Consider the following 19,251-nt stretch of genomic DNA (forward strand, 5'->3'; position numbering starts at 1 on the left):
GCTTCAGCGAAAGATGCCAGGCGAGTCCGCAGAGTCGCGATTGGCATCATGTCGCAGTGATGGCAGCCGCCATCACCGAGAGCGATAGCTGCATGTTCCTCGCCCAAGCAGGAAACACATAGTTCGTGGTGGTCCCCGTCGATGAGCGCGGCTCGGCAGGAGCCGCAGGAAACGCGAGACATCTTTAAAAAGACACTCGTGCTCTTTTGTGAGGAAAAAATGTGTGACGCAGTAGGCGAACACACACACAAAACACACACAAAGACTGAAAGGATATTCCACGCCGGAGAAGCGCAGCAGGGAACGGCGGCTGAAGGCGGCGATGACCAGCGGCTTCAGGTAAGGGCTCGTCCTGCTGAGGTGCTGTGTCAGACGGCTGTGGTGGCTCGAATCCGGTCCAACGATGCGTGTAGCTTCGTGAAGTAAAGAAAATCGGAGTGGAAGCAGCTATGCTTGGTATTTATAGACCTAGGCCACGCCTGTTTCGGCGGGAGATGACGCAGAAGGGCGCGAAGCGCCCTCATTGGTCAGCGTCACTGGCCTCGCATAGGCTGTGCTTTTCTGGCGGAGCAGCCAATGGGCGAGCTGTATTGCTCCGCCTAGGGTTGTATGCTACAGAAAAGCGTTTTACATATTACAAAATTAAGGATTAATTTTTGGGCTTCAATCTCGACAAAGAAATATCTTTCCCGCAGCGTCGATTCGACGCAGTAGGAGAGAACTCTACGTAAGAGAACTTCTAACATAGGCTCATTGGAAAACGTGGATCTACCAACATTTTTACAAACTCCCAAAAAAACGTGCCTTTACTGTACAATCCACTGCAGTTTCCAGCTGAAATTAACATTATAGGCAGAGGAACACCAACAATGTTCATTCCTTTTCACTCAAACTATGACTACAGGGACTTATTTTTGTTAAGACCTCAAAACACTTAACTTAACACTTAAACTACTACATTTTGATATTTTTGAATCGCATAAACGGCTCCACATGTAGAGCAGCGTTTATATGAATATATAAATATGGGTAACACTTAATTTTACAGTGTCCTTGTTACTACATATGTTACATGTACTTACCATAGTAATAACAGTAAATTATGCATAATTACATGCAATTAACCCTCAACCAAATCCCTAAACCCTATAGTAAGTACATGCAATTCATTAATATTATCAGTACTTAAATATATAATTACACTGTAACAATGACACCTTAAAATAAAGTGTAACCTAAATATATGTCGCGTGCTTTCATCTCAATAACAAAATAAACGCACAAGAATTGAGAAAGCATTTTAATAAAGCATAAGAAAAACATCTGCTCATAGCAATGTGGTTGTTTGCACGAGCTCTACAATTCGGCACTCTAGTAAAGTCACGTCATGTTTATTTATATAGCACTTTATACAATAGATTGCCTAAAATCAAGCAGCTTTGCCGTATTAAACATGAAATACAGTGTCAGTGTCTTGTTTAATCAGAAGTAAACTTGATTTTCTACTATAAGCAGCTCTCCAGTGTGTTCATGTTTTCACCGATGAACGTATACCTCGAAGGACAGAACAGGAGAAATGAACGGGAAAAGATTTCCACATACACCTAACCAATTATGTACTCACCACGGACCAATGGGAGTTTACCAAAGGTGTGATAAAGGTGTTTACCAGTCGTGGCAAATTTTTCCGGAAAGTTTGCTTTGGCAAGCGGTTTAAAACTACCAAAACGTTTGGATGCAACTCCAAACGGTTTGGTCAGATTTTGTTTCGAAATGACGTCACATCAGTTCGCAGTTCAGTATATCAGGGCCTTAAAAACTTTTTTTTTTCCCTCGGGCCGTTAATAAGTTGAATGGCCATCTTTGAAAACATGTAGGTCAGTACATTATTTGGTAATAGTACCATGGTACTATGACGTTTATGCATATGGTACAAAACGATTGCCATTTTCACATACAAGAGCATTTATGTGGTACTCCCAAGTAGGGCTGTAAACGATTAATCACGATTAATCGAATCCAAAATAAAAGTTTGTGTTTTCATAATATATGTGTGTGTATTGTGTATAATTATTTTGTATATATAAATACACACACACGCATGTATACATTTAAGAAAAATGTGTTTATATATAAAATAGTTCTATTTATATATAATATAAATCATAAAAATATATATGCAGTATATAAATGCAAATATTTCTCAAATATATACATGCATGTGTGTATTTATATACCGGTATATAAAATAATTATACACAATACACACATATATTATGTAAACACAAACTTTTATTTTGGATTCGATTAATCGTTTATAGCCCTACTCCCAAGGTAAATCAAGGAATGCCATGTTATTGAATTGGTACATCTTAAAAAAAAAAAAAAAGGCACTTTATTTGAAAGTGTTCTAGTTGGGCACAGTCATCATCTTCCAAGCTCAATATCACCACGACATCCAAAACTAATTTATAACCAAATATTAAAAAATACACCCAAGATAAACAATATACCCCCCCTTTCTGCCAACCAAGCACGCTGTGCAAACCGTAATTATCAAGTCTGTGACAGATGCCCAATGGAGCCCATACACACCATTAGCCAGATTGAAGCTGAGCATATTTTTTTCCGAAACGAGACAGATTTCATCATTAAATGCCCAAAACGAAAGTCTAAAACTCATATGCTATGCGGATACAGAAGTAACTTTAACGGCTTGTCTGCTGATCTGAAAGTTACAGTGAGGCTCTATAGTAGCACATTTGTCTCATTGTCAACAGCAACAATGATCACTTCCCATGAGCCCCTCTTAACCTCAATCTTTCAGCAGTTCAAAAGCAGTTCAAAGTTTCTAAACCTCAGAAGTGACATCTTATACAGCCTCTACAAAGACCCAACGCAGAGGCAGTTTCAGTCAAATTAACCAATTATAGCTTCCCTGCTTCAAACACAAATAAGGGAGAGCGATTGTAGATCGTGCCGTGTGCGTACATCAAACTTATTCTCGGATCTTCTGATCCCTTTTGCCCTTCAACTTGGCGCTACAGTTTTCAAAGTACAACTGTCAATTTAGGCTATACAAACAACCGCGAAAGGCACGTAAATCAAGAAACAAAAGGCGGGAAAGCTAATCCAATGCTCCCAGGGTTCAGAGTCTATTTCCCAATAGCTCAACATGAGCCCCGTAACAGGCATTAACTCACGATCACATGGGAATATGTCTGTTATATGGTTATAATATCTGTTTTATGGTTCCTAGGGAAAAATGCTGATGGATGGCACCAGCTTAATCATTCTTTGTGTCACTGTCATTGTTCATTTTTAACCTCACGGCACAAAAAAATAAATGCATATTTTTATTCAGCAAGGATGCATGAAATCGGTATTGATATTAGGCAGCAAAAACAATTATATTAGATGGTAATGATATTTCACAATATTACTGTTGTTTTTTACTGTATTTTTTATCAAATAAATGCATCCTTGAGTATAACAGACTACTTTCAAAAAACATAAAAACACTTTTTAATGGTATATGTATAGGTGCTCATGGACTTCCCTGCTAAATGGGTTGATTTCCATTCAAATTAACAGATTTCAGCTTTTGTTCATGTTATATGATTTTTTTTTATAATATCTTTAACTTTTGCTGTTTTACAAATACCATTTATAGATTTGTCCCAGATCCACACTTTTGTAAAATATGAAAATCCATTATTTAAAAAAGTATTACTCCATTTAAAACTTAAATCATCAAAACAAAGTGAAGTAAACATTAGCATTTAAAAAAATGTGTGTGCATTCCTTTTTAATATAAAAAACATCATTGCTTATCAAAGGTAAATATTAAGAATAAGAATACATAATAATAATAATAATAACAGCAGCTTTATAACTATATCATCCTGCCCTACTTGTTATTGGTCTTTTAGCAGATTACAATTATTAAAATGAGAAGGATGTGGAGCAAAAAAAAAAAAAAGAGGTCAAAGGCTTTGCTCCTGGGCACAGTGGTCTTATCAAATCCCAGTCATCCCAGTCACCCTTCCCAGGTGTTAAAATGTTAACTTTCAGATTTCTATCACAGATATCTAACCACTGCACCACCCCATCACCTTAAAAAAATACGCCAATGAGTATGTCATTAAGATCAGCCCTAGATATTAAACAAATTTAGATATGACCATCACAGCCATTTTGAGCTGGCGATGAACGTCCATTTTATTTGCGTTCAATTTACACGAACGACCCTCACTTTGAATGCAGTGTATTATATTACCATGTGATGTGGCCGTTGCTGGAAATATCCTGCTGATCAATGCGACCTCAGCTTTCCCTGTCGCCCATGCTGAACCGAATCACACGTTGAACATGAATTGTTCACAGATTGACAGAAGTGAAACTGCACTGGCGCTTTTGTGTTGGTTTTGAAACTCTATTCAAAACTATTCAGAATAATTGCTTGGAAAAGAGCAACCAGGACATTCTTCAAAAAAATCCATTTTTGTGTTTCATAAAAAAAGAAAGTCATACGGTTTTGGAATGGTGTGAGGGTACATTTTTATATACATTACTCTTTAAATATGTGATGTTTTGAAAAAATTACAGTTCTTGAAATTACCAGTATTCTGCTTTACTGCAAACGGAGGACTGTGAGGTCCATTGCTTTTAGCACTTGCAAATACCCATAAAGCTCAGCCAGAGAAGGGTCTGTGGGCTTGGACACAGTTCGCACGTTGCCCCGAGCGGCCATTATGTCTAGAAAAAGGCTCAGCTCGCTGCTAAAAGATCTGCCTATGCCCGATCAAAATGACTCAGCAATGGGCCTGACTGTTAGCGCCTAAGGAGAGCTGCTCAGACATGAGGGTCATTCTAAGCAGGTTGTGCGCACACACACACACACACACACACACACATACACAAACACAATTTGCCTAAGATCTGTGCTACATTAAAATGGATTATGCTATATCTAATGTATATACCGTTGACGAGATAAACAACACCAGTTTGAACGTTAAACATGGAAAACGAAAGCTATTTGCTAAATGAATCTGAGTGATTCTGAAATTCTCTTTATGTACCACAACGTTCCTCTGATCATTTTAATCCAATGAGCTCTAAAAGCAATGGCAACGTGATTATTTATTTACTTGAATCTCAATGTGAACTAATGCTTTATCACAACTTCCCTTCCCAATTGGCGAAAGGATCATTAGAAAACAGAAATGTTATTGTTATTTCTCTTACATAAAATTATTGTAATGGTATCCGAGGGTTATTAAATATTGAACAGTTACAACATTCAAATACCATAATACCAGTGTTGTTAAAGAGATTGTTCACCCAAAAATTAATTTAAGACATATACAGTATATGTTGACGAATGTTGGTAACCAGACAGTTAATGGACCCCATTGACTTCCATAGTATGGGGAAGAAGAAAAGTTGATGGGGTCCATCAACTGTTTGGTTACCAACATTCTTCAAAATATCTTCTTTTGTGTTCAGCAGAAGAAAGAAATTCATACAGGTTGGGAACAACTTGAGGGTGAGTAAATGATGACAGAATTTTCATTTTTGGGATAACTATTCCTTTAAAAAGGAAAGGAAATATATATATATATATATATAAAGGCAAAGCACATACAATTACTAAAATCAAAATGAAAACTGAAAATATAATAAAAGCTATTATGAATAAATACCAAAATACAATAACACTGAATTTCACACCCAAAAACCTTAAAGCGTACATTTTAATTATTGTTAGTTTAACTTTAAGGTGATAAAACACAAGTAAGTTGGAAAACTCAATAGGATTCAGTTAACTTGCCATTTAAAAAGAGTATTACTGAGCATTACCTCAAAAAACAGTAAACGCAACTGGCATTTCTGCTTGGATGAACAGAATAAAAAGCAATTTTGAATTATGTCTGCTTTACAACAGTCAAACAGACGCCTAAAGCTGCGAATAAAGATATACGCGGAGGGCATTTGCTTTTCACAGTCATCAAATCCAGTTTAACGCGCATTTGGGTCGGCCTCACCTCAGCGTTTCACGACGTTCAGACAAGACGTATTCCATTTTCTTTTTAAGTCCATCACTGATGTCTATGCATAAAATGCAATGCAGCACAAAGGAACACCTCTGTCGTTTTAAATAAGAATCTAATAGCTAAAATGACGGAGGCTTCAGCGCAAAACAGACTATTTGTAGGCATTCAGGGAGACTGTGGTGCAAAAGGCAATTAGTATTTGGCTGCCGGGCCCTTGATGTGTGATTTCTAAAGGCTGTTAGAGGCACTATCAGAGTTTGGCAGAGAATATGCATAAGGTACATTGTAAACGAGAGCGTGATTAAGACTTAACTAGGCTGCGGATATAAAGAGTGCCAAACTCAAAGTGCTTAAATTGTAGAGACCTTGAGGAAAACCTTGTGATGTTGAAAAGGAGGAGGACATCCGCAAAATGGTTTAGGTCCAGATACCAAAGACATTTACCAGGTGGTCAAAAGAGCTCAAGTCTCAGGAGCTATGTTTCCATAAACCTATTTTTATGTGCATATTGGGACATTGCATTAAAAAAAAACGCTTGGAGATACGCATAAATTCAAAACATTTGCATTAAAAATGTTAATGCGCTCAGTTGAGGTGGATATATTTGTATGTGATGAGAAGACAAGTGCATAAACTACGATGGAAACTCATTTACTGAATAAATAACTTGTTGCGCAACAAAAAACTCACACGACTTTTGCTCAGCACTGGATGTGATTGGATAACTGGACTAACCAGCGGACCAATCGCATCACAGCATCTCAAATGATCCTTCTGAAATGCCCGAGCCAAAGTCTGTCATCAGAATGATTTGGTTTCATTTCTTCTCAGAAGTGTCTCGCATGACTTCGATCACAAACACCAGCATCCGAAGCTAACATGCCAACGTTTATTGCGCTTGGTTTGCACACTCTGAGACGCAAGTAATTTCTGATGGAGGAACATCGTGGCTTCCCCGATTGAAGCCACTTCCATTTTTATTACAGATCTTTTGCACGGATTTCCCAGGAAGTGATGATTTTGTTCTCTTGAACACATGGGATGGAAACATTGCTTTATTTGCAAATGTTTTATGCAATATTCCAATTTTTCCTCATAAGTTAAAATTCACAACTATGAATGGAAACTTTGCTAATGATATTCTGGAATGTAATTTTTGATTTTTTTGCCCCACTGCCCTTGTTTTTTTTTTTTTTTACATTATTAAATTGCTTAGGAAAGTTAAAGCGCACCTTTCCCCAAACAAACACAAAAAATCGTTCATGAGCAGGAAAATTTATAAACCAAAATGTAATAGTAACAGTGATGCTTTAAATAAATAAATAAATAAAATGTGTCACTGTGTAGTACTCAATTGTGAAATTATAAATGTTTAAAAGCTTAACAAATATGTAATATACTATTTTTTTTATTAACTACAATTTTACTGACCTTCTATTAAAAACAGTGGCTATTTGCTGAAGTATGCTAGTCAGCACAACTCAAAGGCCATTCAAGAAATATCATTTATCTGCAGTTTTTCTAAAGGTTAATTGTATTACTTTAAGAGATGCTTATATTGGTTTAATAAACGTTTAAGTCCTCACTGCGTGAAATAAACAGCGAACATTTACATTTCATGCTGAGATTTCCCATATATCCCTGCAGTTCTCTGTGCCGTTCCTCTTGCGTAATAATCAGGCCCTGCACTTGACAAGTTTCACTGTGACACTGTCTCGGTTCAATGTGACCTTCTATGCAAGCAAAGACACTCATTGGGCCCTTGGGGACCATTTGGAAGCACCGAGCTTGAGGTGGATGGATCCAGGATGGCTGCCTGCTCTGTTTGAGCCACTAATCTCATCAGAGAGCATCTGACCTCTACTAGCTCCGACGTATAGACATGCCTTTGGAGATTATTACTAAAAAAAGGCTAAATACATCAATTGTATTGCAGTTACCATAAGGATAATTCATCAACATGCGACTGCTTGGTTAAGTAACCACAGTACATGATTAAATAAAGAAGTAAATTCAAAATGTATCTAAAAAAAAAAAAGCTACTTTTATGGAAACATTAAATTTTTTAAAGAATTAAACACCGCATTGTCAAAGTTGATATTGTGGCTTTATAGGCTATATAGTCCAACACTAGCGTGTGCCAATATATTGTTAAAGGGTTAGTTCACCCAAAAATTAAAATAATGTCATTAATGACTCACCCTCATGTCGTTCTAAGCCCGTAAGACCTCCGTTCATCTTCGGGACACAGTTTATGATATTTTAGATTTAGTCCGAGAGCTTTCTGTCCCTCCATTGAAAATGTATGAACTGTATACTGTCCATGTCCATAAAGGTAATAAAAACATCATCACAGAGGTCTTACGGGTCCTTATTAATGACATTATTTTCAATTTTGGGTGAACTAACCCTTTAACATTTCACCAAAAATAAATGGAGTTATGGTTTCTAACCAGCGTAGTGTGTTTTGTCCATCATTAGAACGGCCGCATCTGAGGGATTAAGTGTGTCACATTATGGTTTCATCAACTTGCAAGTTATAAAGTTTACTGTAGCTATGTGGGCACTCTGTTTTTTTTTCTGTCATTTGGCCAAATCTCATTTTATTCAAAGATGAAGTGCTACGCACAGGCTATTTTATGACGTATTGGCTGTGACTCGACGACAAATGCTAGACTAAGACACTCTTTTCTTCTCCTCAAATACATAAAACATTAGCCTTTGTATATACAGCATTTCTCGACTAAAGAAAATGCTGTACTTACTCAAACAAGCAGTTCTTTCTTTGCCCTTACATTGCATTGCAAACAAGCAGAGACGGTCAAAACTGCGTGCAGAGCTTCATTCACCATAGAGCCAAGTAGAGTTATGAGGTTTTCATTGGTTAAATATTTGCAAAACAAACAGACAGATGTAAAGGGTGGACAATACACAATAGTAATGATTTATACAAATAAAAAAAGACGAAATATGGAATTATGAGGTTTCTGTCCGATGCTCACACTTTAGATTAAGGTCCAATTCTCACTATTAACTATCTATCAACAATGACTTTTGCCTCAATAAACTCCTTATCACTGTGTAAGATTAAGGGATGTAGAGTATGGTCATGCAGAATATGTGCTTTATAAGTACTAATAAACAGCCAATATCCTATAATATGCATGCTAATAAGCAACTAGTTCATAATTAGAATTAATAATAAATCAATCTCTATTCACAGCAGACATATTGTGCATGATCCATCTGTAAATATAACCGAGCACTGAATAAAATCCAACTTTGTGCAAGAAAGGTCACCAGATAATGAAATGAAAAATATTACAAGTGCCATAGTCATGGCCTAGCAGAAAGTGCACACGCTCCTGAGCTTGAATCCAGCATTTGATTTTAAACAGTTATTTAATCTAAAAAAATTGCTCAAATGTAAACTCAAAAGAAGAAAAGATTACATTTACACCAATGGTTTTGCTTTTAATACTGGAGTTGTTTTGATCCAAATGTGAAGGGGGGAAATGCCATTCCTCTTACTTTAGCTTTAAAAGCACACGCATTTCAAAAACCCGAACTAGAATGTCACAAAATCCGCCTCTACAAACCACGCATCATTTCCATATAAAAGGGGCATCACACATTCAATCTGAACTGACGTGTTAAACTGGAGACGTCCCTCTGCGCCTGGTGACCCGCTCCTGCTCTCAGCCGAGCTGTGAAGAGACCGTACAGGCATTTGAACTCACCGTTTTCTGTGTTTTCGTGCTCGGTGTCAGTGAGGGTGAGGTTAGAGTTGGCTCTGCTGGAGAGGCAGGAGCTCCGGCCGGATTTGGTGTTGCTCCGGCCCCAGAGTCGGACGGCGTGCTCGGGGGAAATGATGCCGTCCGTTTCTGTGTCAGCGTCTGATCCCACGCTCACGGAGTATTCGCGGTGGGGAAGGCCCATTTCTGTCCTGTACGCTGCCATGTGGGGCGGCACGGGATCTCCAAAGGCCATGTCTCTGAGAGAGAAGTCCGCCCCTGATACAACACACAAGAACACAGTGAGAGAAAATACATTGTGTGTTATAAGAACAGACTAAAAACAGGAGTCTGGAGCTCCCTACCCCAATTCATTTTCTCCATCTCATTTCATATTGGTTTCATATGGTAAAGTGATGATAGAAATGTCTAACAATAATAATAATAATAGTTATTATGAGTAGTAATAGTCTAAACTTTTTCCCCGCAAGCATTTTTGAAAAAAAAAGTTGCCAGCCAGCATTTTCTAGCATTTTCACAAAAGTTTCAAGGACACCAGAATATTCTGTTTTATGACCATCTAAACTTGCAATACATCAAAAGAAAGAACAGAGCCTCTTCTTTAAAAAAAATAAACGTTTCATATAGCTTCAAGCATTCCTTTTTAACACTTAAATGTGGGTAAGTTTCATTTAAAAAAAAGCAACATTGAGTAAAAAGCTGAGAAAAATCAAGATTTTACCAAAGAAACGTCTGGATCTGATTCAGAACGATGATCAAAAGATGCAGTAAACAGAGTCCATCAACACACCCAAAGCTTCACAGTCCTATATCTCGTCCTGGGTCGACATTTCATTCAGGAACATTAGGCAGTTTTGTAATAATGTTGATCGCATTATATTTACATCTGCTTACATTTCCTACCGCTTATGTCTGCTTCTTCTTCGCCTGTGTTTTGGTTTTAATCAGGAGATTCAGTAGTCTTTCAGAAGATTTGTAATAGCGCCCCCTACTGTATAACAGTGAAAACACCGAAAGACGGAAAATTATTCTTATGACTAAAATTATGAAAAAATTAAACTTATGTTGGAAAGAGTAAAAAAAAAAGGCAGTACAATGAATGTAAACTATTAATATACAATTATTAAGTACAAGTGTAATTTGAAAAAATGTAGATGTATATCATCTGAAAGCTGAATAAATAAGTTTTCCATTGATGTATGGTTAGGATATACATCAATTGATATATTAGGTAGGCTATATTAGGATAGGACAATATTTGGTTGAGATACAACTAGCCTATTTGAAGATCTGGAATCTGTGGGTGCAAAAAAAATGGAAACATTGAGAAAATCTCCTTTAAAGTTGTCCATTTATGTTCGCGATTGTGCAGCATTCAGTCACAAAAATAAATGTTTTGTATAACGGTAGGACATTTACAAAATATCTTCATGGGACATGATCTTTACTTAATATCCTAATGATTTTTGGCATAAAAGAAAAATCAAATTTTTTGACCCATACAATGTATTGTTGGCTATCGCCACAAATATACCCGTGCGACTTGTGACTGGTTTTGTGATCCATATGTCATAAATGAATGTGATGTTTACTTCCAAACTTGAGTGTTTTTTCCAGTAGGAACTTAACTGGAACGCCTCTGACATCCAAACTGAATGCAACAAACAAGTTTCTGAGTGAAAGTTGTTTTTTAAGTACATTTAACTCTTTTCCCGCCATTGTAGGAATTCTGTAGGAATTTTACCGTCATATATGAGACAAGAATTCAATGCCATTGACAGAATTTTCCGGCTTTCCGTGTTTTAGGGCCTAAACTATAGAGTACGCAACTTCTAAAAGAGCACAGAACCTGTGATGCCTTAAAATGCTGTCTAGGTAGGCGTTTTGAAACCTATTTGTTACAAGAGAACACCTTTAACTGAGCACCTGGTCTCGTTTGAGACTCCAAATTGACCGGGAATAAGCAATATATGAAACTAATCAAATTGAAAAAAACCTAACGAGAAGTTTATTCAAAATGAAACCCTCAAACCCACAACCTCAATGAACATTAAATCCAGAGTGCGCTCATGCCTGGTGGAGGCCAAAGTACGAGGAAAGGGAAGCCGTGTAGATGGAGCTACAGCAAATTACAGATTTATGCCTGAGAGTGAGCATAATAATAGTTAGCGTGCCTGAAAGAAACATGGCATTTAGTATTCATGGAGGGGAAGTGGATATTTTTTCAGGTCACCATCAACTGGACACATTAGAAGGTCATAAAAGACATCAGCGAATCAGCATTCACGGCACCCCCCTCTCATTAAAGTCCCAGCACGCTAATGGCAGAGCTACAACACCGCATTCGGCTTTCCTTTTATCTCTCCGGTTTTAGATACAGGCTTTTTTCAAAACGGCTGGAATATATTAGCGACGGATCAAATCGTCACCGCAGTCTCTCTTAATTGCTTGAATGTGATCGCTCTCTGAGGCGTATCTGAAAGATGCACTGCAGATCTGGAGCCTGTGAGATGAGCTCTCTCAAAGTGTGTGATGGTTCGTCTCGTTTTAACAAGTGTGTGTAATAGATATGTGCTTTAATATGAAGAGGGCAAGGAAAATGATCAAGGGTGAAGCGTTCCACACTTCAAAAAGAAAATAACAAACACACAGGTCATGCGTCAGGGATTATTATTACCATTTAATTGCATTCTTGCCATCAAAAGTTTTAATACAGCTCATTTAGGGGAATTATCATGGCCAAAAATCTTTCACATTTTCTTATTTTTGTGTAAACAAGGAATATTATTAGGCACTCAAAACCCAACATTAAGATAATGCTAAATATCCATTCAACAAGACAAATCTTAAATGATATATACACATACATATAATACAGTATTATTAATAATAATAATTATTGTTATAATAATTGTATAGTCATGAATTTATATATATATATATGTGTGTGTGTGTGTGTGTGTGTGTGTGTGTGTGTGTGTGTGTGTGTGTGTGTGTGTGTGTGTGTGTGTGTGTGTGTGTGTGTGTGTGTATATACACACCGGTATATATACACGTGTGTGTGTGTGTGTGTGTGTGTGTGTGTGTGTGTGTGTGTGTGTGTTATATATATATTATAAATTCATGACTATACAATTATAATAATAACAATAATAATTATTATTAATAATAATGAAACAAATCAATAAAGAAATATAACTATAGTATTAATAATATGTTAAAAAAAATTAAATGTTTTTTTAAAAATAATTACAATAAATGTTTTTTTTTGTGTGTGCAAAGTTTGCGTTCCTGTACTCACATTTTTGCCTCTTTAGTTTTACTACAACTATAGCAAAACAACAACAACAACAACAACAACAAAAATCATTATTTATTTACCTTTATATCCAAATGGTTGTGCTTTTATTTTCTATTGTATTCCTTTTAAAGACTTGGGATATATCACACCATTATGGACCTCTATAATTGTGTTTTAATTGTTTTGTTTTTTGTTTGTTTGTTTTTGGAGTCTGAAAGCCTCTGGTCACTAATAATGGAAAAGAGCAGCATGAACATAAAAACTTTCCAAAGAAAACCAGCATATTAGAATAACATCATTTTCTAATTTGGGTAAACGGACTGTCTTTTGTGTCTGTCTGCTGTAGAACAGATTTGAAAAATGCAGTATTTTTGCTGCTGGCCGAAGGTAAATTCTGTGGAGACATGCAGCAATCAGAAATGCATTATACTTTAATAGGGAAATTATAATGTCATCAATAACGGTTCACTTCTGCAAATTAGGCCAGATTGCTTTCAGGGCAAATGCAAACCATATTGGAGAGTCCATGCAAACCGTAACCCAAGCCAAGTTTCTCGAATAAGAAAATTCTTAACTCATCAGTTTGCAAAGACACTTGTGGTTTTATCCCTGGCATGGCGGTGAGAGATCAGACATGTGAAATCTTGCCCCGCTCACCTTGCCTGCTGAACTCATCGGCTTCGTGGTGCACCACGTCTTTGACTCGGCTGCCATAGGCCAATCTGGGGTCCTGATCGAAAGCTTTGAGGGTCTCGCTGGAGCTGTAGGACTTGGGGTTGAGCTTGCCATCCTCGCTGTCAGCTGAGGAGCTGGTGTACCGGCGCTCCGTGTCCCGCCTGGAGGTCAGAGAGCGGTAAGGTCTGCGTTCTTTCACTTCCATGGCAACCTTTTCTCTGGTCTCAACATCAAAGGGAGGGAAAGAAGCCAGTTCAGTCCGTATGATTCTAGAAGAAGACACAGAAGGGGGGAAAAGACAATGATTACGACTTGTAATCTGTTTTTACAGCTAAAACATAACATTTTAAAGTTTGGGATTAGTCTCTTGTGCTCACCTAGGCTGAATTTAGTGGATCAAAAATACAGTAAAACTTTTCTATTTGATAATGTAATTTACTCCTGCAATAAAGCTGAATTTACTGACTTCAGTGTCACACGATTCTTAAGAAATCGTAAGATTTGATGCTCAAAAAAACATTTATTTGTATTATATGTTGAAAACAGAATAATATTTTTGTGGAAACAGTGATTTCCCCCCCCCAGTATTCTTGGCTAAATGGTAAGTTCAAAATAACACAATTTATGTGAAACGATTGTGTGTGTGTAAAACTTTCTACTTTCACTTTTTATCAATTTAATGCATCCTTGCTAAACAAAAAAATATTAATTTCTTTAAAAAAAAAAACATCACATCTATTCATAGGATTTGGCTACCCAGCTATTTTAGTGTGCCACTCACTCGGGCAGCTGAGAGGGATTTAAAACACATTTCCAGCTGGAACATTTTTTCAAGACCCTAAAGGACAAGTTAAAAAAAGAAGATTTCTGGACAATCCTTTAAAATAGTTCTGCCAAGTCGGGGTGACATAATGCGGCACTGCAGCATCTTGTAAACCAGAATCCATTTAAAAAATATATACAGCACAACAAATCTTGTGGCCGTAAACTTTATGACTTGAAACCCCCTCTCTGCCTTTGCGCTTCCAGCAGATTTTTAAGTGGCAGGTGTCCTTCTGTATGGTCTGTGGTTTAAACGCTTAAAGTCAACAGCCAATGCAACAATACATGCTTCTGACTCCTGTCACGACTCTCAAACTGCAGCAGCCAAGACTCGGATAAAAGGTGACTATTCCTCACAAAACACTGGGGAAAATATTAAATATAGTTCACCTAAAAATGACAGTTCGGTCATCATTTACTCACCCACATGACTTGTGTTGAGCACAATAGATGATATACACACACACACATAAATATATCCCAATCACCATCCATTTGTGTTGTATGTGTAACCCCTCCGGTTCTACTTGCACTGCTCCGAGCGGGATGCAAACTGGTGTTTATGGCATGGGAGGCGAGCGCACTAACAAGGACACTAAAGACTAGGGGTGGGGAAAAAAATCGATTCTTAGATGCATCGCGATGCGGACGTGGACGATTCTGAATCGATTCACAAATGGCAAAAATCGATTTTCAAAAAAAAAAAAAAAAAAAAGATTTTTTTTTTTTTTTTTTTTGAAAATCGATAATAACGTAATATTGACGGAACGCAAAAGACGGAACTCTGCAGCGTGGAAACAATATTGTCAAAGCTTCCACCTGGCTCGGAAAGGGCAAAGCGCATTACACAATCAATCGCAACTTTTATTGCCAAGGATTTGCATCCAGTCGTTGAGAACCAGGGCTTTCACGCTATGTTGCACACTTTGGAGCCGAGATACAACGTCCCATCTCGGAGATATTTTACAGACACAGCGATCCCCACATTCTACAACAAGACCAAAACCGAACGAAGTCATGGAATCACTCAAGAAAGCGGGTAGGATAGCTGTAACGTGTGATGCGTGGACATCCGTATTTTATGTTAATAGAGATTCAGAATATGTTAAAGTTTGTTATAATTTGTTATTGTTGTGATTTTTACTGTAGTGAATTTACTGTTGTGAAATGGAAAATCAATAATCGAGAATCGAGAATCGTTAATAATCGAAAATCGACTGTAATCGAATATCGGGACTTCAATAATCGTAATCGAATCGAATCGGGAAATCAGACAGATTAACCACCCCTACTAAAGACGGCAGTCGCTAGTGTGCTTCTTGAGGCCAGGGGAGTGAGGTTTACTCGCACAGCTCTTACTGGCCTACGCTACACTCACCCCCTTAAACCTCACTCCCATCCGGGTCACGGCACCAATGTAACCCCTTGGGTTCTACTCGCTCCGAGAGGGATTCGAACAGGTGTTTTCAGCATGGGAGGGAGGCGCGTTAACAAGGATGCTAAAGACTGCGGTCTCTAGTGCGCCTCTTGAGGTCAGGGGAGTAATGTTTACACATACAACTCTTACTAACTGACCTCAGTTACACTCACCCCCTTAAACCTCACTCCCATCCGGGTCACGGCACCAATGTAACCCCTTGGGTTCTACTCGCTCCGAGAGGGATTTGAACTGGGGTTTTTTTGGCATGGGAGGGAGGCGCGTTAACAAGGATGCTAAAGACTGCGGTCTCTAGTGCGCCTCTTGAGGTCAGGGGAGTAATGTTTACACATACAACTCTTACTAACTGACCTCAGTTACACTCACCCCCTTAAACCTCACTCCCATCCGGGTCACGGCACCAATGTAACCCCTTGGGTTCTACTCGCTCCGAGAGGGATTTGAACTGGGGTTTTTTGGCATGGGAGGGAGACGCGTTAACAAGGATGCTAAAGACTGCGGCCTCTAGTGCGCCTCTTGAGGTCAGGGGAGTAACGTTTACTCATACAACTCTTACTAACTGACCTCAGTTACACTAACCCCCTTAAACCTCACTCCCATCCGGGTCACGGCACCAATGTAACCCCTTGGGTTCTACTCGCTCCGAGAGGGATTCGAACAGGTGTTTTCAGCATGGGAGGGAGACGCGTTAACAATGATGCTAAAGACTGCGGTCTCTGGTGTGCCTCTTGAGGTCAGGGGAGTAACGTTTACACATACAACTCTTACTAACTGACCTCAGTTACACTCACCCTCTTAAACCTCACTCGTATCCGGGTCACGGCACCAATGTAACCCCTCCTACTCGAACCTGCATTCCCGAAATGGTGTCACTGTCCATCCTAACAAGAACGCTAAAGACCGCAGCTAAAGACCGACCGTCAGTGGCTAATGCGCCTCTTGAGTGAGTTTTACTTGCACAGCTGTTACTAGCTGGCGTCTGTATGGAAAAAAGAGCAGATTGGCCATTCTGCAAATTATCTCTTTTTGCATTCTATAAAACAAAGAAATCCACACAGGCGTGACATGAGAGTGAGTAAATTTGCATTTTTGCTGCGTTATTCTTTTTACACACAAGGAAAAGGAATCTACATTATCATCTGCCTCATTAATATTCCAGCCTCATCCCAAATCCACATTACAAAGCAAACAGCATTGTGAGAAACATTAGACCTTCGTAATGCAAGCTTGTCAGCAATAATGCGTGCCATCTCTGTAACTAAATGACACTTTGTAGCATAGTGTAAAAACAAAATGGCCGCGTGGAGAGAAATATATTGGTGTAGGCGCCACTGTGAGATCACACAACCTGACATCAATTTATAGGTCCCTTGATTTTCCCCGGACAGGATATCACACAGAACCGGAGCTTCGGAGGAGGTCTTAAACATGTCGATGTGGATTTATGAAGTTGATTAGAGGTTGGGTCATTGTTTTCTCTAAGGCTCACTTAAGATAGTGAGGTTTCCCTGCTTGATTCATTTAATTTCCTGGACTTCAGCTCAGATCCACATCAAGTGTTTCTGACAATACAAGGTTTAGTATCTGTAATGGATTAAACCACAGGCTGTGCACTTTTCAGACATCTCAGACCATAGAGCACTATTCATCCACTGCATCTGCCAACAGAGCGTGCAACGTGCTGTTAAAAATAGAATACACAATAAAAATAATCTTACGGAAATTGCCAGGAACACATCTGGGTCACATCTCACCTGAGATATATTTTGAACAAACAAAATGAAACCCATTCTCTGTAACATTATGAAGAAAAACAATGAGATACTGCTTAAATTATAAAGTCAATGTGTAAAATAGAACAAAGTACTGGTTGAATTACATATTTACATTTTATTTTAAAAGCTTTTACATCCAGACATATATTTTCATTAATATAGTGAGAATATGATTTTTTTTTTCACATTACAGTAATGATATGGGAGAAAATGTTTAACGGTCATAAAAATATCTCTCAAAAAAAAAAAAAAGGTCCTAAAAACAGGTGAAATTTTCTTAAGGCAAAATATAAATTATTATGCAGAATTGAAAACACTGACTATGGTATTTTGTTGGACTGGATATAATTATTATTTTGACATGAATAAAAATATAACATTTATTTCAAAAACATTGGGTTATATGAACTATAGTATCGATATATATTAACATTACAGTAATTGTCATGAAAATAATGTAGTGTAAAATATTTTTGTGAAAAAAAATTAGGTTACACTTTACAATAAGGTTAATTAGTTAATAACTACCTTAACATGAACTAAGAATGAATAATACTTCTAGCATTAAGTAATCTTGATTAATATAGGATTAAAATCAAAGGTTAATGCATTAGTTAATGCACAAACATGAACAATGAACAGCTGGATTTTTATTAACTAACATTAACAAATATGACTAAATACTGTAACAAATGTATTGCTCATTGTTAATTCATGTTAGTCAATACATCAATGTTAACTAATGAACCTTATTGTTAAGTGTTACCAAAAATAATTGCAGTTATTAAATCACAAGTATAGATAATGTTAGAATGCTGAACTAAATCAACATTTACATTTTACTTTCAATTATAAAAGCTTTTGAGTCCAGACAGACTTATTTTCATTACTGTAATGATCACTTTTTTCACATTAAAGTAATGAAAAATATGTAAGATAATGTGCTTAACGGTCATGAAAACAATATCACAAAACAAATTTAAACAAAATAATAATAATGGACATATAGCCTAGGTTAAATCTAATTTATGCAAAACATAAATGTTTTTAATTTGACAATGAACATTTTGATATAACATAAAATATAAATCTTTTGATTTTGAGCCTGGATATTGCGTCTAAGCTGGTAAAAAAATAAATAAAATAAAGATTTACAAGTCAACCCACGCATCAAAAATAGAAAGCTTAATCATAATGGAATTTGGTTCTAGATCCTCTTAAAAGCAAAAAAAAAACCTAACAGTACGAGTGGGACAATATGGCCGACTCGCTCTCAGCATTTCCCAGCAGATAAGCTCTTTAAGACCACTGTAATATAAATGTGTGGTACTCCCGCAATAATCCGCAGTAAACTATATCTAACCCCCCTTAAACAGCCTCTTTATTGCCAGGCCCATTGTGAAGTCGGGGTCACCTTTTGTATGGA

General features: G+C 37.4%; 1 protein-coding gene across 1 annotated transcript in view; it reads right to left on the minus strand.

The window, feature by feature from the left end:
- Positions 1 to 19,251, minus strand: part of tenm4 (teneurin transmembrane protein 4) — a 240,272-nt gene that overhangs the window by 151,096 nt on the left and 69,925 nt on the right. Inside the window, exons 2-3 of the mRNA XM_079608835.1 lie at positions 13,773 to 14,059; positions 9,800 to 10,072 (exon numbers count right to left, since the gene is read on the minus strand). Coding sequence (XP_079464961.1) covers positions 9,800 to 10,072; positions 13,773 to 13,995 — 496 coding nt within the window. The 5' untranslated portion in view covers positions 13,996 to 14,059. The remainder of the gene's footprint in view (positions 1 to 9,799; positions 10,073 to 13,772; positions 14,060 to 19,251) is intronic.

This window comes from Phoxinus phoxinus (assembly GCF_949152265.1).
Source record: "Phoxinus phoxinus genome assembly, chromosome: 4".
Lineage (NCBI taxonomy): Eukaryota > Metazoa > Chordata > Actinopteri > Cypriniformes > Leuciscidae > Phoxinus > Phoxinus phoxinus.